Here is a 27,765-nt window from a genome sequence, read left to right as displayed (position 1 = left end):
TCCCGCTCCCGGCCCCGCTCCCGCTCCCGGCCCCGCTCCCACTCCCGCTCCCGCTCCCGCTCCCGGCCCCGCTCCCGGCCCCGCTCCCGTTCCCGCTCCCGGCCCCGCTCCCGCTCCCGGCCCCGCTCCCGTTCCCGCTCCCGGCCCCGTTCCCGCTCCCGGCCCCGCTCCCGCTCCCACTCCCGCTGCCCGCTCCCGGCCCCGCTCCCGGCCCCGCTCCCGGCCCCGCTCCCTCACCCGCAGCGGCCGGGCCGGCGCGGCTGTCCCTGCGCAGGCTGCCCACCAGGATGGTGGCGCAGGACAGCAGCAGCACCAGCCCGATCACCACCCCTGCCACCAGCAGCGGGGACACCAGCAGGCTGCTGTCACCGCCGCGCTCCCCGCGGCTCGGGAAGGCGCTGGAAGCGCTGCTCTGGTTCGAGGCAATTGCTGTGCGAAGAATGAGAGAGAGAGAGGAGAAATGTGTCACTTGTCACAGAGCCTCACACACAGCCACGGCACCGACCCCTGCTCTGGGGACATCCCCGGCATTCCCTGATTCCTGGGGCTGCCAGGAGCTGGCTCCAGCGGGGACGCGGGCAGTGGCTGCCCTGTTTATTGGGAATATCCCGCTGGAGCCAGTGCTGCATCACCGTAATTCTAGTGGCTTCATCCTGCCAAGATTCCTTGTACCGTGAACTGACTGATGCTGAAAGAACTGAAGTACACAAGGAGCAAAGTGGAAATTCCAAAAGGTGAGCTGCAAGAGAACAGAGGAATTGCCTGTTGTCAGGGGTGTAAGAAGGCTCCAAGGTTTTGCAGAGAAAGTTTTGGGCAAGAGTGAGCCACGGGAGCCTGTTTTTGTGACACACAGCTTGCTTTGGTTTGTGAGGGGAGTCAGCATCCCAAGAAACCAATTTGTAGTGCGGGAAGAGACTCATCCAGAGTGGGATTGCTTCGTTGCAACTGCTTTATCTGGTTAAAAAAAAAAAAAAAAAAAGAATCTTTAAATGTATTATTTGTGTTCAATAATAAATCTTCTTAAAGGAGAATAACTACAGTAATTTATTGCCAAGTCAAAGATGCTTTTGAGACAAGCCACAGAGACAGTATCAAAGATTAAACAATAACATTCCCTTAGAGAAACAACTGATAGCATGGGAATTAATCGTCCAGAGAAGTATTTATGGGGAATTGCAGTGCTAATGGCGGGAAGGTAAATCAAAGTAATTATGGGAAAAATGATTCAGGATTTTAGCAGATAGAAACCCCCTTTCACCTCCTAAAAAAGAAAAAAACCTCCCATTAGCTGCTCAGCATCAGTAAACAAAAATTTTATTGATGCAGAAAAATTGCTGGAGATGTCATATACCAAGCCTGGCTGTCAAATCTTGCCTGGATGTATTTTTTTATCTGGCTATGTGCCAGATGTACAGATACAGAATTTATTTCCTGATGAAATCAGGGATAACAAAATTTTCTCTTTTGAGTATTCTGTGGAGTGAGTGTGTGTTTTTTAGGAAGTGCAGTGCTGTTTACAAGGATGGATGTTATCAGAGAGTTCTCAGTAAGGTTTGCTCTTTTCCTTTGGGAGACACCTCTCAATGTTTTGCAGTCACAATAAGTTTAGAAAGAGGAGAATGGCTCCAAGCCAATGTATGCTGTCATAGGCCGATGCTTGAGACTGAGAGAACCAGCTAGAAACAGACACATGACAGCAGGGGAATTGGCAGGTGGAGAAGTATTGTTAATTTTCTGGAAGCACTTGACTGTTAGCTGAGGATCTTTATAGGCATTTAGGATAGACAGCCAAGAAATGTGCTGAGCTTTTACCAAGTATCTTGTGCCAAAAACCAAGACTGAATTTTCTGAGAATTGATCTGATGCTGTAGTGTTAAATCAAAGGTTATGGACAAATGTACTACTTAATACTCAGTGCAAAGAAGTTTTGGGTATAGGATATGTTCAGGGAATAAGGCCTTTGTGCTAGAACTCAAATTCCCAAAACTGTACAAAATTTGAATTATGTTTCTCATTTATACATTTTTTTAGCTATCTCTGTTGGTAAGGTGTCCAACACACCTTCACTGGCTTTCCATGGCCTTGTTTTTTCAGATTTTTGAAATTTCTGCCTCTGAGAGATGCAAATATCACAGCAGTGGCAGTTTAAATCCTGGCTGCAGGTATTAACACCTGAACTGGAAATAGTGGCAGGTAAGTTATTGGTAATTTTGGCTGACTTTAAAGGTAAAAGAAGAACCAACTTCATTGTCAGCATGATGAGAATGTGAGCCTGGGGTGTGAGGTTGCCCCACACACTGTCAGGCTTGTGGTCATCAATTTAATATTAAATAGCAATGAAATGGAATTGGTGATAACTGCTGTCAAGTGGGGAGGAAGGAGGCTGCAGTGAGTGCTTTCAGATCTTTAAAAACTTGGGACAAATTTGGAACGATCCTCTGAACAGGAAGGGCCTGGCTTAGGAGATTTATCTTATTTTTTCCAGTTGTGGAAGCCATCTGGAATATCTACACTCTGACTATTTGGGAGATTCCTGTGGTGCTACCCAGTGTGAGCATTGATATTTGGACCTGTTTCATTTTATAGAAGTTTACAGCTTCAAATGACTTCAAACATACAATACTGTCCTGCACTGGTATTGAGGTGGTGTGGTTTAGTTCAAGACACCCCATTTATCCACACGTTCTCAGGGCTTCCTTGGCTGTCTCAAGTCCTGTCTGTTTTATCTATTGTTTCTCACAAGTGTGAATCTTTCTGGTTTTTTAATGCTTTTAATCTAACTGAACCAAGTCCCTCATACAGACAAGTTATAGTGCAACATTGCTTTTATTCAAAGAAATTAATGAGTCCCCTTAGCCCAGCTCCTAACACAAAATGTACTTGATAAACTTCTCCTCTGGCACCTCTTTCAGTTTGATACTGCAAGTCTGATCCTCCAGACTTTACTACTGACTTACTACTGTGACAAACAACAGCTAAATGAGATGCTGCGTTGATATAAATCCTTTGAGTTTGAATTCTTTTTTTTTTTTGGGGGGGGGGGGGTGAAAAGAGATGTTTATATTACTTTTGGCAAAAAACACATTGTAATTTTTCTTCTCTTGTCCAAAACCGTCTTCTTTTGATAAACTATGCATTTCTCCAAGTAAAAAATGCTATGGTTTTCCTTCAGAATAGAAGTATCTGCAAATATATGTGAAGCCCATAAATACACTACTAACAGAGTGTTATCACTTTTGTTTTGAGGTAAATTGTATCAATTCCCATGAAACTGCAATTTATAAACAATATATGCATAAATATGAATATTTTATATCTAATCCTCTAAATATGAATTATGTTGGATGTACACACCATGGCTTTTATCCATGATAGGAGCTATGTGCTACTGTACACAACTGGCATAGGGCTGGCAGAACACTGACTTTAGAGTGAGCACCAGTACAGAATTCCTGGACTGTCCATTCAGTGTCACACAATAAATTAGCATTTTGAAAAATCCCTTAAATATCACTATATATTACTTTACTCAGTGCTCCTGCATCTCAACAAACCAATTGGAAAGTAACTGAAGGAGGTGTAGAACAGCCTGACTTTTTGGGTGCATATTGTTCTTTCTCAGTCCTGCTAAGCTGTCTTGAAGGGACACTGACCCCTCTCTAACTTGGCCATAAGTAACGGGGAAGTTTCAGCTGGGTCAGAGCTTGGCAGGGTGCAATGTGCAGACGTGTCCTGGGAGCTTGGCTCACCCAACATGCAGCCCTTTATTAGGAGTGGCTTCTCCCTTCCTCAGTGCCTTTCACCTGCTTGTACCTCAGAGGAGAGAGAAGGGAAGCATCTCCACACAAATGAATCTCTTCTCTCCACACTTAGCTGAGTTTGGTGGTGGTGATGGGGTCTTGTTCTGTTTCCTTTTGTCCTGAAGGCACATCAGCTCTAGTGAGGCTGCAATGGCCTCTGGAACTGATGGGCTTTGAGATGATTTTAGAGCTGGATCCTGCTTCTCTTCCCCTGGTTTCCAATGTATCATCTTAATAAAGATGATAATTCATGTTATGACTGATGAGGATGAGACATGGAGTGGTTTTGTTTCCCAGGCTGAAAAGTGCATGACCAGCTCCTGAAGGAGTGCTGGTGTCTTGTTCTGGAAAGATTTTGTGTCTAGAATCATCCACTTCTTCATCCCTGCCAGCCTGGGATTCTCCCTCCTGAGGGCAGGGAGGGCTTGGTGCTGCCTTGCTGAACTAGAGCTGAAGCCCATGGACAGAATAGGAGTGTTCCTTGTACCCCCTGGTCAGTTAAACTGTTTGGGATGGTGATCCAGCACCTCCCAGCACCCTTAAAGGCACTGCACTGACACAGGGTACAGGGCTGGGAAGGAGCAGTGGTAAAGTCAGTTTAGGATTGTGCACAGCACCCTCTGTAATCCTTTGGTCTTCAAATGATTGCAGCAAAGCATTTCAAGCACCAAATCAACTTAATGCATATTTCTGATATCCTTCCTTTCTCAGTCCCTTGGATTATGCAGTCTCTTTATCCAGGGAAGGTGAGTGATAGATGTCAGGAAAGAGCAGATACACAAAATCAGTATAATGATCCATGATTTTGTTGATTCTGCCTTTATAAACAGTTCCTGTTTGAAGATGATTTAGTCTGGCCAAGACTGACCAGCTGGACCCTGCCCTTGCTGCTGCCCTGAGAAATAAATCTCTGGAAAACAGAAGAAACTGCACTGCTTGTTTGTGTGGCACAGGAAAGGAGTAAGAGAGGTGTAAAAGAAAAAAGAAATTTGGGAAAGGGTTTGGATCACAGGAGCATCCCTGCAGACAGGGGGAGAGGGATGTTACTCACACATTGAATCCAAGGGCCCACAGGAGTTGAACCTTAAATTAACTAAAAAGAAATGTCTCTATTGGATTCAGGTTCCACTGGATCCTGAGGAAGGCTGAAACTTCAATTAGGCTTGATAAATGCCAGGGTGTCTTCTGCTTATGGGACTAAAAGAAAGCAGTGAGGATGCTCAGAACAGGGCAGGCTATTTGTCCTTTTGTATTTCTCTTATTCTCTTATAGAAAAGTCAAGAAATGAGTGGATGACCAGAAGAGTCTGGGAAATGTCCTCTCTATAAAGCAGTTTTACACCAGCCAGACAAATAGTACGGGAAAAGGAATTTTCAGTTCAGAAGGCCCAGGAGCATGTTTGGTTCTCTAAAACACAGTTCAGTTTTTCAGGCTTTTCTGCTTTCCACAGAGAAAATTAAACTGCCTCTTAAGATACAATGGATATTCAATAATAACTCTATAGGGAATGCTTTGAACTTTTACCTCTTATCCTCTTGTCTGCTGGAATTGACACTTAGCAGTTATTTGACAAAGTCAATGAATAAATTTTTTTTCCTGTCAGTTGTACCAATGACATGTTAACAGTCTCCCAAGCAGATGATCTTCATTATTATTTCTAAATTTGAGGTAAATTTTCCTATACAAGTGGTTGACTAACCTTGCCTGTTCATTGCTTCTGTGGGAGATACCTCAGCATAATCCAAGCCCCCACAAATGCCATTAACCAGGCAGCACCTGTGAATTCACACTCAGTTTCTCTGCCACTCTCTGCAGTTCAAAGAATCTTTGAACTTTTTTACTGTATACATACCTTCTAATCAGAATTACAACTTTTCACTGATTAATAGTAAAAAATGAAAACCTTATTCAGACCTGAGACTGTGCTAGGGATGGCTCAGTTTTATCTGAATGTGGGACATCCTTCCAGGTACAAAAGCTGCCCATAACCTTGAGGAGCTCCTCCAAGGCAGACAGGGTGGCCTCTCCCCTGAAACAGCAAACTCTGCTTTTCATCCTGTATTATGCCTATCTGATAATGACTTTCTCTCTTCTTGCATTGACATCCTTATTATAGAGCCAGAATGAGGAAGATTGGATCACCAGCAGCCTGCAAATTGAGAATGTCAGAAGCAAAGAGAATGTGGCTGCAGAAGGGCTCAGGAAATAAATCTTTTCAGCTGCTGTGGCTTTAGGGTATTATGTTGATGTCACAGCAGCTTGTATAGGTGCTGTTTCAAATTAACAGGAAAAATCTTCCCATTTTCAGATCCATGGTCTCTTTTATCAACATGATAAACACCACTGCAGGGAAACAAATCACTCCACAAATATAACAGCCCACTTTCTGATGGACAAGGAATATTTTCCCCCTATTTTCTCATATTCAAACAACTTGGAACTAATACAGTTTTATAAGCAGGACCCAAAGCTATTACTTTTCTCAGAAACTCTGTATTGGGGCTTGGAAATAGGTGTGATGAGAATTCTTTTTTATCCATTAAAGTAAGGTTACCTTCATAAGCTCAGATCCAAACTAGCTTGGTAGTGACTTGAATAGGGCAAACCCTATAATTGTTTTTTTAATTGTGGGAAACTCCAGGTTTTTTGGCACACAACATTCTCGTATAAAACTTTGGAAAAAGATGCTGCAATATAGTAATATTTTTAAAGTTTGAAAAAATGGGAAAATTATTTTATATTTTGCCTTATCAGTCTACTTGAACAGTGATCTGGATGTCTCATGTCTTATCCTTAGGAGGCTGAGCTCTGTCTGAACTTTAATGTATTTAATGTAACTTAAAGAGGGCATGTGGCAGCTTATGGGACATGGAACCCAGGTAGGAAACATAATCTATATTGGGGCAACAAAAAAACAACCCCAAACCAAAAATCCAAACCCTTCCACAGAGAAGTTCCTTTCCTTACAAACTTTTCTCACAACCTCCACAGAGAAAATGGGAAGGAATGATGAAATTCTTGCCAGCTCAGTCACAACTAGTGAGCACCTGACTTGTGCACTATATGCATTTATGAATCTCCAAATCAGTTCTCCACTTCTGATAATTATTAAACTGGCTCACATTTATGACTGTTTAAATGATGGAGTTTTGTATTTTCCTGGTGTTTCAATGAATTGTTCTGCTGGCTCTATTAGTCATCTTTAGCAATCCTTACCCTCCTCACAGGGTTCAAAGCTCTATAATGAAGATCCATCTGCAACTAAATGTTGAGGCTGAACTGAGCTTCAGGAACCAGATCCACCTTCTCTACACAACCCCAACACTCCTCCTACAGTGCTTGTGTCCTTTTGCTGTTTCTTGTTTAGGGCTTTTCTTATCAAAATTAATCCTGTTTCTTTTTCCAGATTCCTTGCCAGTCTTCAGTAAGAATAATCTACTGAAAAGGCACATAGAGGAATGACTGATTGCTTAGAAAATAATGATGACTGAAATACTGATCCAGGGAGTTGTGCAAGGAACATGATGCTGAGATAGAAACTTGTTAACAAACACTGGGATCCCAGGATCTTCCTTTAGGAGGTGGTATCACATGTGATCTATCTTGGCCTTCCTTTCAAGGTGACATGAATTTAAAAAAATCATTAAAATGGTTTGCAGTGGTGTTCTGCACTCTCACATGAGTTATGGTGATGGTTTGCAGAGTACATAAAGCCTCTAGTGTGATTTACATCATCATTTGTACCTGTGAAAGCCCCAGCAGTATCTGCCTGCATAAATCAAGGGGTCTTCTCATACCATTAAGAAATTATTTAATTCCTTCAGATTTCATCTGAACAGGACTAGGATGTCTGCTTAGACAGATGCAGGGGTGTCAATAGTGGCAAGTCAGACATTGATTCTGGAGACAATTTCAGTCACCTGTGTTCTTTGTTGCTAAAGGAGCCACTGAAACACAAGGACACAGAGAGATCTGTGGAAATGAAACACTCAAACATTACTATTCAAAAGCTTGGGGGGAAATCCCTGTTGCTACTGTAGAGCACCCATTTGGTGCAAGGACTGGGCACTGGGAGTGCAGGACTGGCCACAGGCCCAGGGCCATTCCCTGATGTCTGCAGTGTTTGGGGGTGTTTGATGCACACTTCACCATGCCCTGAGTGTGTCCAGCAGGGCTGAGCCAGGCTGGCAGAGCAGAGGACACTCACCCCGAGGGGCTGGCAAAGCTGGCAGGGAGAGCTGACAGGCTGTGGGGTGTCTCCTGGGGCAGCAGAGCATTCTGCTCCTTGCACACAGAGCTCCTGTTACAGGCTCCACACAGTCCCTTCCTATAAATAATGTAATGATGGTTGCTTTTCATTTGAGGTGGCAGGGGAAAGACTTTAAAACCTACTAAAAACTCCCCCTAAGCCAAGTGTAGCCTTTAGAAAAGGACATTTATTCACCTCCAATATAAACTGCAGTGTGTATATGTGAATAATTAAAATAGGAAACGCAGTTCCCACTTCAAGGCCTGTTTCAGCAGAGTTACCACGAACATCAGCTCCAGCAGCTCTGTGTGTGCTGGGAGTCAGAAGGGCTCTGAGCTGTCCCCACAGAGAAGGCAAGCAGAGAAAGACTGAGATTTACAGATCCCTGAGAATCAGCTGTGCTTGCTGCACCGTTCCCTCTCCAGGCAGCTGACAGTCCAGGCTGTAGGTATTCCAAACTGTTCTTAAAGGGAAGCAGTTTGTTGTTCTCAAAGATGATTTAAACAAGGGAATATTTCTAAAGGAACAGGAACTGCAGTGTGCATTGTTCTGCATTGCCACCCAGTCAGACTGAGAGAGAGTCAAAACTGAGGGATGCAGAGTCAGGCTGGAGCAAGAACTTGGGCTTTTTCTGTGAGCACACTGTTCTGGAGATTATACTAAATTTAAATAATTATACATGATGGAAAAGTTGATTAAGTTTTGAATTCAATAAATCTCTTTGTAATGAATGGTACTGCACATAGATGAGAACCCCTGTGATGTCCTCAGAGCACCCTGGACAATGCCTTAACCTGGAATACTGGCTGGGTTTTGTGGCCTTTTGAACAAAAGGCACCAGAAAATGGTTCAGTCCCAGAAAATGAGTGTACCCAGCAGGGGTGTTTCTAATAAAACTGTCTAAATAAAAGCTCTTGTAGGGATACTGCCTGGAAGCATCCAGGGATACCTTCCAGCTCCCACCTTCTTGAAGTTGAGTCTGTGTTAAAGGTCACTAACAATTGCTGCTTTCCATTAATATTCCCAGTGGAAATGTGTCTGTTAAATTGTTCCCATTTACCCACTGGAAAAAAACAGAGAATTTTTGAACAAAGCTATGGGATTCTTGGTAGAGAAACTAGTATCTAGGCTGATATTCTCTCCCCTTTCAAGTGCATAGGTAGACACATGGAGAAAGAAAGAAATTTGTAATAGAAAAGGAAATAATTCCTGTCCCTGTAGTCCTGATCACACATGACCACAAAGGGATTTTAATCCACATGCTTGCTAACAGCAAGGGCTTTTACATTGTGGATTACCAAATTTGAAAAAAATGGAACCCCTTCTTCAGTTTCCTCTCACCTTGCCTTAATTATGCATTTTAACTCCGTGCTGCAGATCAGGGTTACCTTGTTAGGTGCTTAATGAGGCTGAGAGGACCCACATGGTGTGGCCAGTTAAGCAGTTCTATCCAAATTACCTAAACATTCTTCTTCCCTACCTGAAGGCAATCTTGCATTACAGGAGAATCAGAATGTCCTTCAGTATGAGGGCAATCTAAAGAGTTTGCATCAGGAGATTGATAAACTCCATCTCAAAGAAATTGATAAACTCAGATTTGTAAATTGTATTCTCCAGCTCTTAGGGGCACTCAGAGGTCCTGGACACACTGCTCTTCAGTTCTGGTGGGAATGGATGAACCTCTTCAGTTTCTGGTGCATGAACAATCAGAGATATTCAGTTTAAAAACAAGCTGAAGTTTTCTATTCTTTGCATTAGCAGACAAAGAGTTTTTTGTGGGGTTTTAAAAAGTTTTTTTGTGAAGAAACAGCATGAAAAGCTCCTATTTTATAGGACACTATAGAAGCACAGCTGTGTGAGCTGCAGAAAAGTGAGTGCTGCTCTGAAAAAGGCTTGTTCATGGAAGTGGTGGAGCACTGAAAGGAATAAAAGGGGGGAAATGGTGCTCCAGGGTCCCTATGTGCTATCAAAGGCTTGCACAGCACGTGGGATGTGTGCTCTGAGCTGCAGGATGACCTTCCAGGGAAGGGCTCTGGGAAAAGCCTGTCCAGGAAGGGAGCCCCAGGAAAAGCCTGTCCAGGAAGGGAGTTGAAGGAAAAGCCTGTCCAGCAGGGGAGTTTAAGGAAAAGCCTGTCCAGCAGGGAGCCCCAGGAAAAGCCTGTCCAGGAAGGGAGCCCCAGGAAAAGCCTGTCCAGGAAGGGAGCCCCAGGAAAAGCCTGTCCAGGAAGGGAGCCCCAGGAAAAGCCTGTCCAGCAGGGAGCCCCAGGAAAAGCCTGTCCAGCAGGGAGCCCCAGGAAAAGCCTGTCCAGGAAGGGAGCCCCAGGAAAAGCCTGTCCAGCAGGGGAGCCCCAGGAAAAGCCTGTCCAGGAAGGGAGTTCCAGGAAAAGCCTGTCCAGGAAGGGAGCCCCAGGAAAAGCCTGTCCAGGAAGGGAGTTGAAGGAAAAGCCTGTCCAGGAAGGGAGTTCCAGGAAAAGCCTGTCCAGCAGGAGAGCCCCAGGAAAAGCCTTTCCAGCAGGGAGCCCCAGGAAAAGCCTGTCCAGGAAGGGAGCCCCAGGAAAAGCCTGTCCAGCAGGGGAGCCCCGGGCTCTGAACAGCAGCAAGGACCTGGCCTGTGCAAAGCTGCTGTTGCTCCTGGAGGGGACCCAGAGCAGGGCCCCAAGCAGGAATTCACTTCAGCCCAGCCATCTGAGAGCTCCCCCGGGCAGAGGCTGGTGGGAATGGCTGAAACCCGAGGCCTCCAGCAGTGACCAGCGAGGGAGGGGTGAGCCAAGGGATGCTGAGACATTGTGGGAGCCTTGAGCCTCAGTGCCTAAAGCATGAGCAGTGCCATGAAAGCTTGCTGAGACTGCAGCAAACATCAGTCTAGAAAAGGTGGCTGCTTTCTCTTCAGAGCTCTTGTGCTTTAATGTCAGCAGGGACTCCTTCAGGGTATTGAAACTGGGAAGTGAAATAGTAAAGCAGCTGAGATGAGCCTCATTAATTATTAAAAATTGACAGTCATTGGGGATCTGCTGTGGAGGTGTGAATTTAGGATGACCTGTTGCCTCAAAGCAATGTTTAAATCTGTGTTTACCTCTGAAAAGTAGCTGTTCACCTGTTCCTTCAAGGTTATAAACCCATAAACTTGACAGTATATCCTAAATATAATTGTACTGGCAAAATGCCCTGTTAGAATGGCAGTGGGAAGTGGATACTTTTTTATTGTTTTAGTTATTTATGTTTTTTTAAAAATCCAAAATGCCCACTGTCCTGAAACTTGAGGAAAACTGAGAATGGGAAAGGCTTCAAATCTCTGCATGTATCAGACAGTTCCTTCAGCTCCTCATTATTGACTTCTGCATCACAAGGGGTCCCAGTGAGGGTGGTGGTGGTGTCTTTAAACTGTGCTACAGAGATGTGGGTTCCTGACCTGGGGAAGGGAGGGCTCTGCCTTCCACTGCAAGCTGGGAAGGGAACGTGGTGGGGAGTCTGGTGTTTATGGTTCAATAGCTTCTCTGGGTCAGTTTTTGGTTATTTGTGTATGGTTTTGGTTTCTGTTTGTTGGGGTTGGTGTGTTTTAAGCCTCTTTCAGCTGCTGAAAATGAAGAACAGACTGCAATGCTTGGCCAAGGAAGGTATGACCTCTGCAACAACAAAATCCTGTTTGAACTCCATCTGCCTTCTGGATGGCTCCTGCATTGGTATTAACTGGAGAAATGTGCCAGAAATGTTAACAAGGCTGATCACTGTGTTTTATGGGGCTACATCCACAGCTTTAGAATGTTCAGCCAGTGGATGCTGACCTGCTGCAATTTGTTCTGTACAGCACCTGGAGCAGGGACTTCCATGGTGATGTCCCTTGTGCTGACAGCACAAGAGACAAGAAATACCCTTCTGTTTGGATTGTTACAATAATGGATGGATTAATACGTACTGTACCATTTGTTAATGCTATCCTGTTAAGTACTTCTGGGAATGAGATCACAGATTTTTCTAAGTAGCAGCTGCTGCAGAATTTCCCGAAACCCCAGATTTTCAGGCTGAGCCAAGGCAGGCAGGGCTGAGGATACAAACAAGTGCCTGGTTTGAACAATATGAGCTAACAATACCTGAGCCTGCAGCCCTGAGAAGGTGTGGGCAGCCTCGGGGATTCAGGGAGTGCTGAGGGTGTTCAGTGAGCTCCGTGGTTCAGAAAGGAAACTCACTGCTCCTGCTCCCCTCCTATGTCCCTCAGAGATAAACCCTGCATGCAGAGAGGATGGAGATAGCCCAGCAAGGGGTGTGTTTATCCCCATGTTGCCCTTCAGCAGTGTTTGATTACCCAAAAGCTCTGCAAAGGGAACCATGCACATCATCCCTAGAAAATCTCTTTGACTGAAAAAAAAAGGAATGAACAATGACTGATGCATTAATTTACACCTGTCAAGCTGATTACTGACTGAATTATAGTTCTAGTTCCTCTGATTAATTTAGCACAAGATTCCTACTTGTATTCTTTCCCTGCCCATGGGGTGGATACCCCTGATGAAGCACAGGTTCCCTGGAATGCTTTTTGCAATATTACTCCTCTCTCCAAACAAGTCCTCCTCACCAGCAGCTTCTGAGTCATTGCAGAAGGAGCCAATACAGTGTCTGGTCAAATGATCTGCTGCATGGGCTGTTATCTGCTCATGTCTCAGTTACTCCCAGAGATTAAATTACAAAGCAGCTGCCACTTCACTGAGGAAGGATTCCAAGGGAGCAGGATGTCCCCAGGATGAGCTGGGGCAACACTGGTCCTGGGGCAGGCAATGTAGGTGCACCATGATCATGGCATGAGACCAGATTAGTTACTCATCCCTGCATGGATTTGTAAGTTAGGAACATATCTTTAATCATTATTTGCCATCTTATTTAATAAGATTTGAATTATACTTTTTTGTCATGGTTGCATTTTTTCAGTGAGGTTTTAATATTTCTTGAAAATTTGGAAAATTGTTTTTGTATTTAGTAGTAGTATTTTTTCCCTAAACTTTAAAAGCAACTTTAAGCAGAGAAATCTAATTTAAAGGTTTTATTTACTCTACAAATGCTGTCCTTTGGGTTCTGACTCTAGATAATTCAATATGAGCACATCAAGCACATCTGTCTCCTACAAATGTGTATAGACCTATATTATCACAAATAGTTGCTGTGCTATGATCCCAAATCAAGATTAATACAAAATCACTTTGCCTAATGTTGACCTTATTTTGCCTTTAATGAAGAGCTCTTCTAATTCTTGTTGGCAATTTCTACTGATAAAATTAAGGGTTTTTTTTTCCCACTGTGACTTAGTAGAATGCAGCAGGATTTTCAAGTTTCCATAACGTGGTAGGAGAGATGCTGACTTTAAGGCTTGCTGTATTTCCATTTGTTGGATGCCAGTTTGCTGTGGGTCAGGGAGGGGCTGCTGGCCCAGCCCTTTCCTCTGCCAGGATAAAACAGCCTGGAGGAGTGCACTGGAGCAGAGGTGTCCCCACAGAGCTGGGGGGCTGCAGGTGCCCCTTTTCCTGAGGGACGTGGAGCAGAGCACTGTGGCTTCCTGTGTAACCACTCATGTGCCTTTTGCTGGGTTCCAGCAGGAAAATCTGTGGATTTATTTTGTGTCATCTCCCCTGGTCAACAGCTCTCCACTCAGTGGGAGGAGGTGGCTCTTGCTGGGCTACACTAAAGGAATTTATCACCTGCAGAGCCAACAGAGCTTTTTCTATCCCAGCAAAACAGAGGATGTAGCAGGAACTTGGCATCCAAGTGCTCTCTGCCTTTTCAGAAGAGAGGGCTGGTACCAGTGCCCAGGAGCAGCCCAGCACCAGCATGCACTGGATCCACAAGGATGGATCAAGGCAGTTGCTCAAGCACCAAACAACAGCCTAAATGTTCAGGATTTTAGCACATGGAAACTTCTTTTGGCTTGTTCACTCCTGAAATTCCACACTGGCCTCTGTCAGGATGCAGTATGGAGGGGACAGGCTGCTGTGCAGGTGCTGGCAGGGCTGCAGGGACAGTGGGACACTGGTGGTACCATGAACCACACCCCCCTTGTGCCAGGGGGGCTCTGACTGGAGGCATTTCTGAGGGATCGTCCTTTTGGCTGCTGACTTAACTCTGCTTTTCCCTGGATTTCCTTGGGATTTAATTTAAACCCCAGTGGCCCTTTCTGTGGCACATGATTTCTGTCACACTCTGTGTTCAGTCACATCCTACTTCTGCACATTTTTCCTGCACTTGCTGTGACCTGTGAAGAGGGATGAATTACCAGCACACTGTTTCCTTAAGCTGAGCAATTATTCTGAATGAATATTACATGGGTTATGTGAAGATACAAAGTGGGGATAAAGAGACTTGCTATGGAAACAGCTTTTTTTTTCACTTTTCTTTTTTTTATGCTTTCATCTCTTCTGCACTGGGGATTACTGTGCTATTTATTCTTTATGGTAAAAATGTGACAGTTATGTCTGTTAGACTTTTCATATTTTTCTTTAGATTCCTTAAAAAGTGAGAAATGTAAATGACATTCCTGTGCTATCTTTGGGTATTTTTTTTTTTTTATTCTGATGATGTCTCCTTTCTCCATGCAACAAAAATTAAGATGTTGCATTATGCCCATCTCATTAATGCACTTTTTTCATGTTCCACAGAGTATTTTCAGAATGGAGGTTCTGTAGAACTTTGCAAAACCCTGTTGCCTACTGTCTCCAGTGTGGTATTTACAGCAAGAAAACTTTTAAAGCCCAACAGAAGCTTGTGGATTGACCTCTCTAAATGATTAATCTGTCTTTTATTTTCATTGACTGATCTCTGTATTTCTGCACCAATTATTCATTCAGTGTGTTTCTGCTGTGCTGCATAAAATATTCCCAGTACCGAGAATTAGGAATCCTTCAGCAAAGTGTGTGTGCAAAAGAGGCACCTGAGAAGCTCGGGGATCCACACTTTCTCCTCTTGGTATTAAATGAGTTATGAAACAAGAAGGAGAAATGCATCTGTGCACTGCTGACACTGAGCCAGCAGTTTCAGTCTGAGAGGATGAGAGAGAACAGTGATATTTGTAATCCAGTGCTAAATGCAAATAATTTCTGTGTCTCTTTCTTCGGGAGATTGCTTCCCTGAGTCACTGGGCTTCATTTACATTCGGGTGACGTCTACAAGAATTTTGCCAACACAGCTCATTACTGCAAACATTGTGTCAGTTCTGACATTTCTCTTCGCTGGAGAATCCCCAGAACGGCTCTGTTTGTTCCTGGTGGCAGACTTGGAGTCACACGGGGAGCGGTGCCAGCCCCAGCCATGCCTGCATCCTGCCCAGCTCCCTTCCCTGAGTCCTGCCCCACAACCCTTCGTGGCCAGGCTGGAGCAGAGCCTTTCCCAAAGCCTGGCATCAGCACCTGGCTCTGGCTCCTGGAGCACCAGGGGCTGGTCCCAGGCGTTGTTTGGAGCAGAGGCATGAGCACCTCAGCACCATGGGCTGGCAGAGCGCCCTGCAGGGCACCCAGCAGCTCCACCCCAAACAGGAATTCGGATCAGTCCAGCACTCCTGGGGCCAGCTGAGCCCATGCAAAAGAAAGGTTGTCTTCATCCCTGTAGCTGCACTGAAAGGATGCTTAATTCCCAGACCTCTTTTCCAGTCTAACTCCCAAGTGCGTCGGTGCCGGGAGAATTATCTGAGTTACATCCTCAACTCTTCGGTCTCCCCTTCCCAGATCCTGCTTTGTGCATTTCCCTGGCTATCCCACACAAAAAGATTTCCACTTCCCTCCTCAGGCTTCCTTTCATTTATAAACATCATTTACAGGTTCTAGGAATTGCTCTTGTTAATGGGAGGCACCAGTGATGCTAAATAAGAGACATCAGACTATTTCCTTGTCTACCACTCCATACACTTTTCTCCTGCCCTGTTTATGTATTTACATGTAATATGCATTTATTTGTCACTCCCCTCTGGGGAACGAAGCCTGGCAGCTAGAAACACTTCCCTTGCAATGCAATAAGAACAAGCCTCTTCTGGAAGCCACTCAGATGAATCCAGTCACATTATTTCATTTATGACTCAAGGCAGATTTGAATTTAGGATTTCAAGGAGGTGTTATGTCCCCTGGCCCTGCTGGCTGTTTTCTATTCACTCTATATTTTTCATCTTATTCTCAGTTCTACAGCATACAATGTTTTCCACTAACTCATATTTCATAAAGATAATGTGCCAAAAACTGCAGTCTGCTATTTTTTATAGAGGTACTGAAGCTGGGCCTCAGTTCAGGAAGGTGCTTATGTGCATAATTTGTGCTCTTTAACTACATCCTTGATTTTATTCCTACAAAATTTTCCAATTCAGGAGGCACTGAGATTCATGTTCTAGAACTGTCACTGTTCCACCCCTTTAGATTGTGGGAAAGGGTTTTGCCTTGCTGATGGGCTTGTCTTGTTTTCAAAGTTTCTATTATAGAAGTATTGAAATCAAAATTACCAGAATGTTGGAAAGTGCTTTTGCTGAAACTCATAGATTCAATAAAAGATGAAGGAAAAGGCATAGCAAGGTAACTCCTTTAACAAGAACAATTTATTGGTTGTGTCTGTGAGTTTATGGAGCAGTCTTCACAGGCTGCCTTGGTAGAAACTTTTAGATCTTGGCTTCTCCCCTGAAAAATGGCAGCCATTCAGAGAAATATGTTAATATTTATTTCAGAATGTAAAAATAGTACTAATTTCTCACTATGAAACAGAACTGGTCATTCTTTATATCCTGTCAGATACTTTACTGTGGTTATGTCTATTGTGAAAATGGCTATTTTTAGCAGAACGGAGCATTTTCTGTGTTCATGGGACAAAGGGAGTCATCATCACAAAGCCTGTCCCATGTCAGGGGGAGCTGGCACTGCAGTCTTTGCTTGTCCCTGCTCCTCCTCCTGCGTTAAGGCTCCTGGCTTCTCTCAGCCATGGCCAGTGCTTCCATGGGGAGGCAAAGGGGTCACAGCCCTGCAGGTTTCTCTCTCTTGTGCTCAGTTGTTATTCCTAAGCCCTCTGCTCCTTTTAGCCTTTGAAAAGATAAGATGTCAAATTAGAGAGGCAAAACCAGATAAAAGTTCTGCTCTGATTAACAGTTACTCGAGGGCTATTGCAATTATGTCCTTTGTTCATTTCTGCTTACAGAAGTTGGTAGTGTGTCAGTGCAATTTTCTGAATCAGGCAAGATCAACAAATACTGACCCTCAGCAGGCAGTAAAATACCCATTAAATGAGTATTTAAATGGTTTAAATAAAACCCAGTGCCAGCAAATAAAAGAGGAAGAGTATGCTGAATAAACATAACTACTGGAAGAAGCAGTCTTCCAAAAGAGTCCTTAGAAAAGATAAATAAAAGTAGTAAAAGAAGAGGATATTGTTGTCAATAGTGTTGATAATCCAGACGAAGGTATTCTATGAAATTTATAACCAGCCCAGTAGAAGGATTTTTGTAGGCAAAAGGAATTTTGTTGTGGCAGGGAAACAGATAGTGATTTCCACAGCAATCTAAACTCTCCTACTAAACACTGATACATGTTGTGAATGCTCCAAAGAACCGAAACCTGTCTGGAGGTCACAGCCTGGGACTATGCAAATGAAGCAGAAGTAAGAGTTGCAAGTAGCAGTGAATTCAGAACTTAACTGCCTGACAAAACTGCTTAAACGATCAGTACAACAAACGATGTGACACTTTACGAAGCCTGAGTTAGTCAGAGTGTTTATAAGAACTGATTTATTAAGTTGCCCCCCAAAATGGATGCTGATTGGGTTGTTTTTTACTTTCCCCCATCCCTTTATATTTTTCTTTGGGATGTTTGAGTATTTTTCCTAATAAAGAAGATTGTATAATAAAGGTATTCCTGAATATAAGGAATAGGATTTTGTTTTTTCATAGAAGTACTAGGGTACTATGATACAGCAATTTGCCAAGCTAACAGGTACAGTTACATTCATTTGCTGAGTGAAGAACTGAAGTTAAAGGCAGCTGAAATGACTTCTCACAAGGAAATTGGCAGTCATGGGTCAGTCTGGACCTCTTGAGTTGGGGTTCTTTCCTGTCAGTGCCTTACAACCCTTCCATTTGTGCATCCTTCAGTGGTTCCTTAAAACTAGGTTTTCCCATCTCTTTTAGTGGTGTGTTACAGTATCACACAGATTAAGAGCAAATATTCCCCACTTCAGGAACTTCCCTTTGGAGCTTGTTTCAGGAATTTCTGGCTCTCCCATTAGGACAGGAGGAAGAGCCAGGATGCACCTGCAGGGAGGTTGAACCTTTCTGAAATGCCTCTCCTGAGTTCCTGCCTGTTTCTGACAATCTGGAGAAGGTCTGTGTGCCTTCCCTGGAACTCCTGGCAAGGACTGGGAGAAACCTGGGTACAAATTTGCAAGAGAACTGTGAAATTGCAAATTCCTTTTCTTCAACTAGACCAGCTCTAAAAGGGTGTGCAATGAAATGAATGAAAAAAAAAATGCAGTCATTAGATTACTATTTAATATTTTCAATATTTAGTATTTCAAGTTCTGCTGTGTTTATGCAATAGATGTTTAAATAACAGTACTGTGCTTCTCTTGAAATCAGCTTTTTGAACAAGAACTGTCCAAAAACCAAATCTGGACAGTGTTCAAACATATCTGCCTCAACAGTCTCCTGTTTTGTTTCTTGATTCTGTTCACCATCCTGCCTGACTCCAGGCAGGATTACCTAGATAGGATTTTCCATGGGCAGGATTATATTCATGACTTCCTATGAAGGTGCTGGAGAGGGATGGAGGATGGAGGTTATGAATCCCCAAGGCCTGAGGTGCTGCCCAGAGAGGCAATGCAGGGGCTTGGCTGCAGAGATGCTGCTGTTGGAACAAACAGAAACGTCCTGTTAAAGTGGGCTTTAAGTAAAATCTTCATGACAGAATCATTTTAAGCTCTTGTGCAGTGTTTAATTACTCTACTTATAAAATGAGAAGTGTCAAGTTACATAAAACATAGTTTTTTCAAGATGAAAAAAATGTACCCTTGGGACTGGGAGTAATCATTACACAGGTTGTGATTCTCTTTGGCTTCAGTGGGGTGAATTCTTTGGTTCCCATGAAAATGTATGTTTAAACCTGAAGCAGAATTTTACCCTTTCCATCTACTTTCTCATGGTTTCAGGAAAGTCTCTAGATAGAAAATACAGCCTAAAAAAAGGAGATAGATAAACTGAGACACTAAAGGCTCAAATCTTTCGTGCTTTAGCTTCATGCTAAGTGAGTGGTAGAGGAGGAGACAAAGGGGAGATGAAGGCAAGAACATCTTAAGTGCTGCGGGTCAGCATCACTTTTCCAAGAGTAATTTCTGAGAAATGTGTGGCTAACCCTTGAGCAAAGGTCATACATTTGATTTCCTCTTCCAGCCAGAGAAATTTTAGCTTGTTTTCTCAACTGGAACAAATCCACACATTGCTTCTGAAGGCAGCTTCCCCTGAATGCATACAGGACAATGCTTTTATTAAGTCCTAGAAGTGGTTCTACTTCCCATCCAAGAGGATTTAACAGCAAAAAACACCCTCAACCTGAAAAGAGAGCACAGGAAAGAGGGAGAGGAAAAAAAATACAATAATGTATTTTTTCGTCTGGGGATTCTGGTTGACTGAGCAAGAAAAGAATAGGCAAATATATTCATACTGGAACATACACTTGGAACAGTTCATATTCTTTCCCATTAGGCTGAATTTCATGGTAGGTGCACTTTAAATACAATACTTTTATGCCAGGGCTTTGCTTTCTAAATGCTAAAATTAAGCTCTCAGAGTAAGCTAGGAAGTAATGATTATGTTTCTGAAAGCCAGGACAGCTATGGAGGGTAAAAATTAACTGAATTCTGGGGACCTATCCTGCAATATGAAATTTTTATTTCAACTTTTTTTTTTTTAATTAGTCAACATGATTATAAGAATTTATTTCCTAAGCTGCCCCTGAATTGCATGCTGATGGGTTTTTTTCCTTTCCCCCTTCCTTTATCTTTTTCACCTACAGAGGACTTTCCATGGGTAGGATTATATACATGACTTTCTATATAGCTGCTGGAGAGGGATGGAGATTATGAATTCCCAAGGCCTGAGGTGCTGCCCAGAGGCAATCTGGGGGCTTGGCTGTTGAGATACAGCTCTTAGAACAAACAAATCCTCCTGTTAATGTGAGCTTTAACTAAAATCTTCGCAACAGAAATATTTTAAGTTTTTCTATGCAGTGTTTAATTACTAATAAAATGGGAAGTATCAAGTTATATTTGATTTTTTTTTCCCTTCATGATGCCCCTCCTGTGCAAAGCTCTCTCTCTCTCTCTGTGTGTGTGTGTGTGTGTGTGTGTGTGTGTGTGTGTACACACTCAGCTGTGGGAAGCACACATGGAGGCCTGCACCGGAATCCTTTCCATGAGTCACACATGTGGTTTCTCAGGTTGTTGTTGGTTATTGTGATGCCCTAAACAGCCTTTTGGGAATTTTGGAGCCTGGCTCAGCACACCAGGACTGATATTCTTACATAGGTAGAATGCCCAGGAGCCATGGCTGGGAAACTGCATGTGTGAGGTGCTACAAAAGGAACAAAGATTCTTTCCTCCCACATTCTTCTTGTTTGCTCCACCACTTGTTCAGGCTCTTCCTGCCAGCCTGGTTTGTGGCAATAGCACAGATGTTTTCCACCTTGCAGCAATATGCTGAACATATGATGGAAATCCATCCTGGAATCCAGCCGCCCTGGGAAGTCCACTCTTACTCTCAGTAGATACTGTGGATGCAAATTTTGAAGATCCGAGTTCTCCCTCTCTTCCTTCCCTGAAAATTCACTTCACTGTGGCTGGTTACAAAGCTTTTTCTGCACTTGCCTAGGTCTGAAAGGATGTGTACAATACTGTGGATCTCTTTTGTTTTACAAGTACCATTCTCTGTGCAAGCCCTGGGGAATCACTCTCCCTGTCTCAAACAGAACACATGGGATGTCTCTGCCATTTGCTGATGATTGTTCAAACAGCACTGCCAAGAGCCTCAGTGTGGCCAGACTGTCCCCAACACTCGTGGATCTCCTCAGAACCCCGTGGCTTCATTCTCACAGCTGTGGCCTGAGATTTCCATGAGTTTTGTGATAGTAAAATTGGTGTGATATGGCTGAGAAAGAGCTGCCAGGTTGGAGTTTCCCCTTTCCTCAGGATTTATTTCTGAACTCCTTCCTTAGCATCTCTTTTTGCTTTGCCCTTCTCATTTCTGAGATCCTGCATGGCTGATACAAAGCAATCTCTTATCTAATGAATGCTGAGGCCTCCTGGTCACTGCTGTAGACACCATTGAATCTGATTTTATCACTGCCAGAACAAAGGGTTTGATTCCCTCCGAGGCCCAAGAACAGGAATACAGGATATTGGATTAGGCACTAATGGCACAGTGGGCAGGAGGTTTTTGAAAGTCATTTCCCTTTCCTTTTGTCATTAATCTGCTTCTGTGGCTGATGAGCTGCCAGTGTTTAAGAAGCAGATCTCATGAGTATTCTTTGGTGACAGGCTAATCCAGAAGCCCCTGCAGTGAATGCACTGTGGACACTTGTAACAGACTTAGGAACTTGACCATTTATGTCTCTATTTAAAGAAAAAAACTTTCTCAGGCCAAGAATGGAACTGGAATAAGAACCTTCTAATGGGTATACAGTGGGAAAGCTTTTTGTTTTCAAACCTGCACAAAGCACCACCTTCCATGCACTGGGATTCTAGAATCTGAATTTAGGGTTTTGTTTAAGGGCCTGAATAATCACACCATAGCTGTAGTTTAAACCTAAGTACCACCAGAGAGGATCTAGTCCTGTCCAAAGGAAAAACCCACAATGCTTCTGTGATTAAGTTTTAAGAACTCCAGTATTGATAGGAATGATTGACCAGTTTTCAGACTGATGGTGAAGTTTTCTTGAGGCAACAGGAAATACATCCCAATACTTTGGTTCCTGTTTTTTATCCCACTTCTCTGGGTGACTGGCCTGTTCTGGTAGTTGATAGCTGAGACTAAACTGCTGGGGTTTTTCCCAAATACAGTTGCACAAGTAAACTTCCCTGGGAATCCCTGTACAGCTGTAGTCCACTAAAAATTCCATGATCTCAAAAGCTAATGATAGATTTGTTTGTGAGTAGAAATGAAAAGCATCTACGTCCTGCTTGTAGGCATTTGCTGGGGGAGTAAACTGTTTTTCAGGAGCAGCTGAAATGGTCCTCATTTCCCAGTTTAATGTATGTTTGAAAGTCAAATTATTGTACAGAGTTTTCAACAAGGTTCCAAAAGATAAAGGAGTTCTTTAATGTGCTGCATAAGCACCAGTTGCCATTACTGTTCATAACACAAACTGTTTTAGAAGTGCTGCTTCAGCCTTACTGAAAGATAATTGGGTTTCTGGAAAGCCAGAGGTGGGGGAAAGAATTGGAACAAAATTGAAATAGAGCAGACCAAAATAACACAGTAAATCATGTTATCAGCATTGAAAGGCCTTGTGACTTTGATAAATATTCCAGATAATGAATTTAAGAGACAGAGTTCTGCACACCATGTGGTTCTATCACCATCTGCCTGGCATTGTAATTAATTGATTCTATCACAAAATTGCTCTGCTAATTAGATGGAACACAGTCTGGTAGTAGTACTTGAAGGGTTCATTTGCTGGCCTGGTGAGTGCTGTGCAATATTTTGATGTCCAATCCTTCCATGAAAAGCAGGGATTGTGATCCCAATGGCACTTAGGGACACATCCCTCTCTGCAGAGGACAAGGTGTGGACCTGAGCTCACACATTTTTAGGCCAAAGAAGTTATCTCAAGCCTACTTAGTCAGGGTCAAGCTGTTAGCAAGAACAGATGCTGGTGAAGATTTTCTACCTGATAGTCCTTCCCCTTTTACTGGGGGTTATTCTCCCTGGAACTCTTGAGGTTTACAGAAGACTTCCTGATAAGCTGCAGGGAAGATCGAGGAGCTGCTTCAGCCTCCTGTTGAAATACAAAGCTGTCCTTCCTGGCTGCTAATGAAGAAGAATTTTGACAAGACTGTTTTCACAGGCAGCTCCAAAGGTGGAACATGGCTTTATTCTGCTAGATTTTTACAGTGTAGAAATTATTTATTTGTAACACACTGAAAATGGAAATGTTAACCTATCTGTGCACTAGTTTTACATTGTGATTTATGATGAGAATTACAAACTTCCAGCCCAGTGGAAATTAATTTCTAAACATCTGCTTAGCATCCATTGAGGCACTTGCAGTCAAGGAACACCATATTGCATGGCAGAGATTTGGACTGCAGGTTTTGTTTGGGTTTAAAAAAAGCCTAAACAACAGCTGTCTTCTTCCTCCTCCTTTGCAGTTAATTCATCATAACTGCAGTGAGTAAGAGGTCCTGCTGCACCCTGCTAATGTGAGTCAGGAACACACAGAGCAGTGGGAGCACTTCTGGCTCCAGCACTGGGAATCAGAAAATATTGTGTCACTCCTTGTCCTTGAGGAAACAGCCATTTAGCAGAAGGTTCCAATTTTCACTGGGAATTTGTGTGTGTGAGTGTGGAGGATGCAGATATGACCTCTAAACAAATGTGGGGAGATGATGGCTGTAGGGTTTTAGTACTGACAGTCTGATAGCTGTAACTTTATATAGCTATAACTTTATATAGCTATAACTTTATATATAAGCTGCACTTGCCTGTTGTTAAGAAACAAATTTAAAGTCACTTAAAGCCATTTGTCAAAAGATTTTTAGGTTGTTGAAGCAATGATATGAAAGTAAATTTAATCTATCTATCTATCTATCTATCTATCTATCTATCTATCTATCTATCTATCTACTCCCGCTTTTATCTATATAAAATCCTTTTCAATTGAAAAAAGGTGACAACCCCCATGTCTCTGAGAACATCTAAATAAATAAACAACAATCCTAGGTGATAGATCTATTTGTATGATTAATCAGTGTTTTTTAGCAGCATGAGAAATTGTCCAAGGACACACAAGTAATGGTTAAGTGACATGACAGACACAAGCTTTAAAGGTATCTATTGATAATGATTTAATAGAAAAACATGCTATAAGGGAACTTACTCCCTTCTTAGTTCCTGGTTTTTATTATTTGTGGGTTTCACATGAAGCAGATGAAGATTTTGTTGGCCAAAATAAAAAGAAAATTAAATTTCTGAATCGAGATACCATTTATTGTAAAGTAAATGTAATGAATCTAAGATGAGAAAGAATAATGAAAGCTAACATGTAAAAGTCAGGTATTTTCATTCATGCTTTATGGTTCAAGGATGTAGTTCTTTAAAATTACTGTTGCTTTCAGAAGACAACACAAGGTGCTTGGATCCTGCCAGGAAGTTCTAAATGTCCTAACACATATTAGAATGAAACAGGTATATCAAATATACCAAATACCAAATCTATTCTGAAGGAACCAAGGTGTTTTCTACTATGGGCTAAATGTCTAGATGTCAGCATTACAAAACCAGAAAGTCAGAAATTAGAACAGTGAATTATTAAAACGGAGTGCCTCTATCCTGCACACAGATAGGAGGAAAAGTAGTAAATATGATAAATATATATTATATATATTTAGATATATGCTCATCCCCAAGATATTAGGTAATAAGTATGGTATATAATTATATACCACATATAAAATACATATAATAGTTATACTATATATTATATATATTATATATATATAAATGTAAGGTATATAATTATATAGCTTACATAATGTTAACTATACATTAGTCACAAAGGTGGGGGTTTTATACATAAGTACTTTTTCGTGTGCTGATTTAGCCACATGCTCATTGATGACTCCCTGATGTGGACACAGCTGCTATGGAAATGTGCCTGGCAGCCTCTGGGTTCTGTCTGGCTCTGTCCTGCACTCCTGGGCAGCAGCAGGGCTGCTCTGGTGTAAGAGGCCGTCTGAAGACCCTCACTCATTTTCCTGCCAATTGCCACAAGCAGGAACTCCCTTCCCCCGCTGCAGTTCTGGCTTGGAGAGGACCACATGCAGGTGCAGCCACTGCACCATCATGCCAGCTGTCCCCAACGAGGCCTGGCAAGGAGTTGGCCAGGACTTGGCCAGGACTTGGTGACGACCCGGCATGGACCCAGCATGGAGTGGCCTGCTGCAATTCCTGCTTCACTCTCACCTTTAAGCCGAATGAACTGTTGGGGTGACTCTGGTGGTCTGTCACTGAAGACCCCTCATCTGCCTCGCTACCACCGTGACAGACGGAGATCAAGAACCCTCTTCCCAAGAACTGAGACTGAGACCCCTACCACAGGGAGTGGGGGGAGAATGACATGACCTCTTCTTCTCCAGTAACTCCAATGGACTTATTCTTCATTGTGTTTGTCCTGCCTGGGTGGTTTTCAGTAGATACACCTGTTCCCCCACAACAATTTGAATAGACTCTCATTGTTCTGCATGCTCCCCCCTTTTTTTCCCTCTGTGGACTATAACTGGACCCCTGGGTTGGGCAGGACTTTGGAGATTCTCCCTAACACAACAAGACGGATCCCCATCGTCCGGACCAGTGAGGATCTACCTGTGTTGGTAGCTATTCCCATCCCCCTATTCTCTCTCTCTCTATCCTTTTTATTTCTTTTCTGGCCCCACTATCGCATTTATTGTTTTTGGCCCCTAATAAAAGTGCATTTGTTGTGATTAAACTTATAGTCCCCTGCTGTTTGTCTTTTGCACTTTGGGATTGGCTAACGAACCATCACAACACCCCGCTACAAGCGGATCATGACACCTGGGCAGGCTGGCACTGGGGGAATGCTGTACCAGGGGACACTGAGGGAATGCTGCACCAGGGGAGCTGGGCAGCTGTGCTGTGGCTGCTGCTCTGCTGGCAGAGCAGAGCAGAGCGTGCTCTTGCACTGTGCTTTGGCTGTTGTGTTTCTGGAGTGTTTCTGTGTCTGCAGAGCAACAGTGCTGGTGCCTGAGGGGTGACACTGCTCTCAGGGTCACTTATGAACAGTCAGGGTGAGAAGACTGAAGGTCATCAGTTCTTGCACTGACAATGAATTTTCCCCCAGGCAGTTTCTGAGTTCTGTGCACTCCTGTAACTACTGCAAATGCTTTGCTGGTTTGGAGCTCTTAATGGCTGTAATGTGTTCAGAGCAAACCTGTGAGTACTTGACTCTAATTTTGTCAGGTGTCATTCCTGTAGATTTTTACTAGCAGTGAAGTGGCAGCTTTGCATTTTGAAAAAAATATATTTACATATATTAAAAAGATTGTTGCCAATCACTACTTTATGCACACCTTTATAGAAGGGCAGAAAATAACACATTGTTATGTGCAATGTAATTAATTCAAGGTTATTATGGGATCCTGGCAAAATGCAAGATCATCCAAACTGGTGTGTTCCCATTAAACCTTTCACAGCTGCACCCAATATGTTTTCTCAGAGGAAAAACCACAACCCCATGTCTAGCTGTAATCTCTGCTGATCAGGTTATGAATTCAGAGTGTAAGAACCTGAGATCTTGCCTAAATTCAGGTCTCATGTTCCTCCCATGCGCATTAACAGTAAACCCTAGGAATTCTCAGTGTAAAGTCATAATCTTTTGTGCTCCTTGGATCTAAGCTGGATGCCGCTCCATTGTCAGAGTGCTGTGTGGGGCTGGAACTGCTCTGGGCAGCCTGGGAGTGGGTGGTGCTGAGCAGGGATGGTGCTGAGGGCCTGCTGTCCACACTCTGCATGTCCAGAGGGTTTTACTTTGCATTTTTCTTCCATGTATCTCATGCCCATTCGAGGATGGGGGGTACTAGGCTCACCCTGAAATCTCATTTTTTGGATTACTTTCATCTGAAGTGTCTTTACAGGTCACTCTGCCATTGTAACCTCTGGTCCTTCTGCACAATTGAGGCCAAGCTCTTCTGTGTAAAAGTCATGGTAACTGAAATCCACAAGTGATTAGTGACAGCATGTGATCAATGCTATTTGAGTGCAGAACAGAGGCCTAAAAGCAGTTTGTCTCTTTGATGTTGTTAGTCACAAAGTGGGTAGGCTAAAAGGAAGGGTTCAGTGTTAAAACTGTAGCTTGACATTAATGTGTAAACATAACAAGGCAGAAACTGAAGAAGCTGAGGTGGTTGTATCTCCAAGTTTGCTTGTAAACAGCAGCTGCTGAGACTGCAGCACCCTTGTGTTCATCAGAGATCTTTCAACACCTCCTTCAACTCCTTTGCAACAAATCTGGTTTTAAAACAAATGGCTAAAACTGTCTGCACTCTGTATCAAAAGTATCCCATGACTCCTTTAAATACACCGAATATCTCTGACCTGACAGTAATTCTGCCCTCTCCCCTGGCCAAGCATCACTTGAATCAGCTGTGAGGTGGTTTGGTTATTCACAATCCACTTCCAAATGCAGAGGCCCTAGCCAGCAGCCTGTGCTCTGCAGAGCTGCCAGTGCCTAATTGTTTCTGGCAATGGAAACTGCCTTTCTTAGGCTTTTTTTCTTCTTTCTCCCTCCTCAACTGGCATTTCAGGGCAGTAGCTTTCATAATACATTAGCTTAATGTACTCTGAGCTTGACCACAACTTCCATTCCCACTGCTGCCTGAACCACACATGGTCCTTGAACTCAGCATTCACTACAAATTATTTAGACAGAAGAATAAACAAGCCTCTAAATATTCGTGTCCTTGCAAGAGCAAAACCAGATGAAACCTATT

General features: G+C 43.2%; 1 protein-coding gene across 2 annotated transcripts in view; it reads right to left on the bottom strand.

Moving 5' to 3' along the window:
- Positions 1–27,765, bottom strand: part of BEAN1 (brain expressed associated with NEDD4 1) — a 54,830-nt gene that overhangs the window by 13,713 nt on the left and 13,352 nt on the right. For both annotated transcript variants that reach the window (XM_021534733.2, XM_021534734.2), the window contains exon 3: positions 238–429. In XM_021534733.2, the coding sequence (XP_021390408.1) occupies positions 238–429 (192 nt within the window). The remainder of the gene's footprint in view (positions 1–237; positions 430–27,765) is intronic.

This window comes from Lonchura striata, chromosome 13 (assembly GCF_046129695.1).
Source record: "Lonchura striata isolate bLonStr1 chromosome 13, bLonStr1.mat, whole genome shotgun sequence".
In the NCBI taxonomy this organism is placed as follows: Eukaryota; Metazoa; Chordata; class Aves; order Passeriformes; family Estrildidae; genus Lonchura; species Lonchura striata.
The sequence above is the reverse complement of the archived record's forward strand: the minus strand, read 5'-3'. Positions and strand labels throughout refer to the sequence as shown.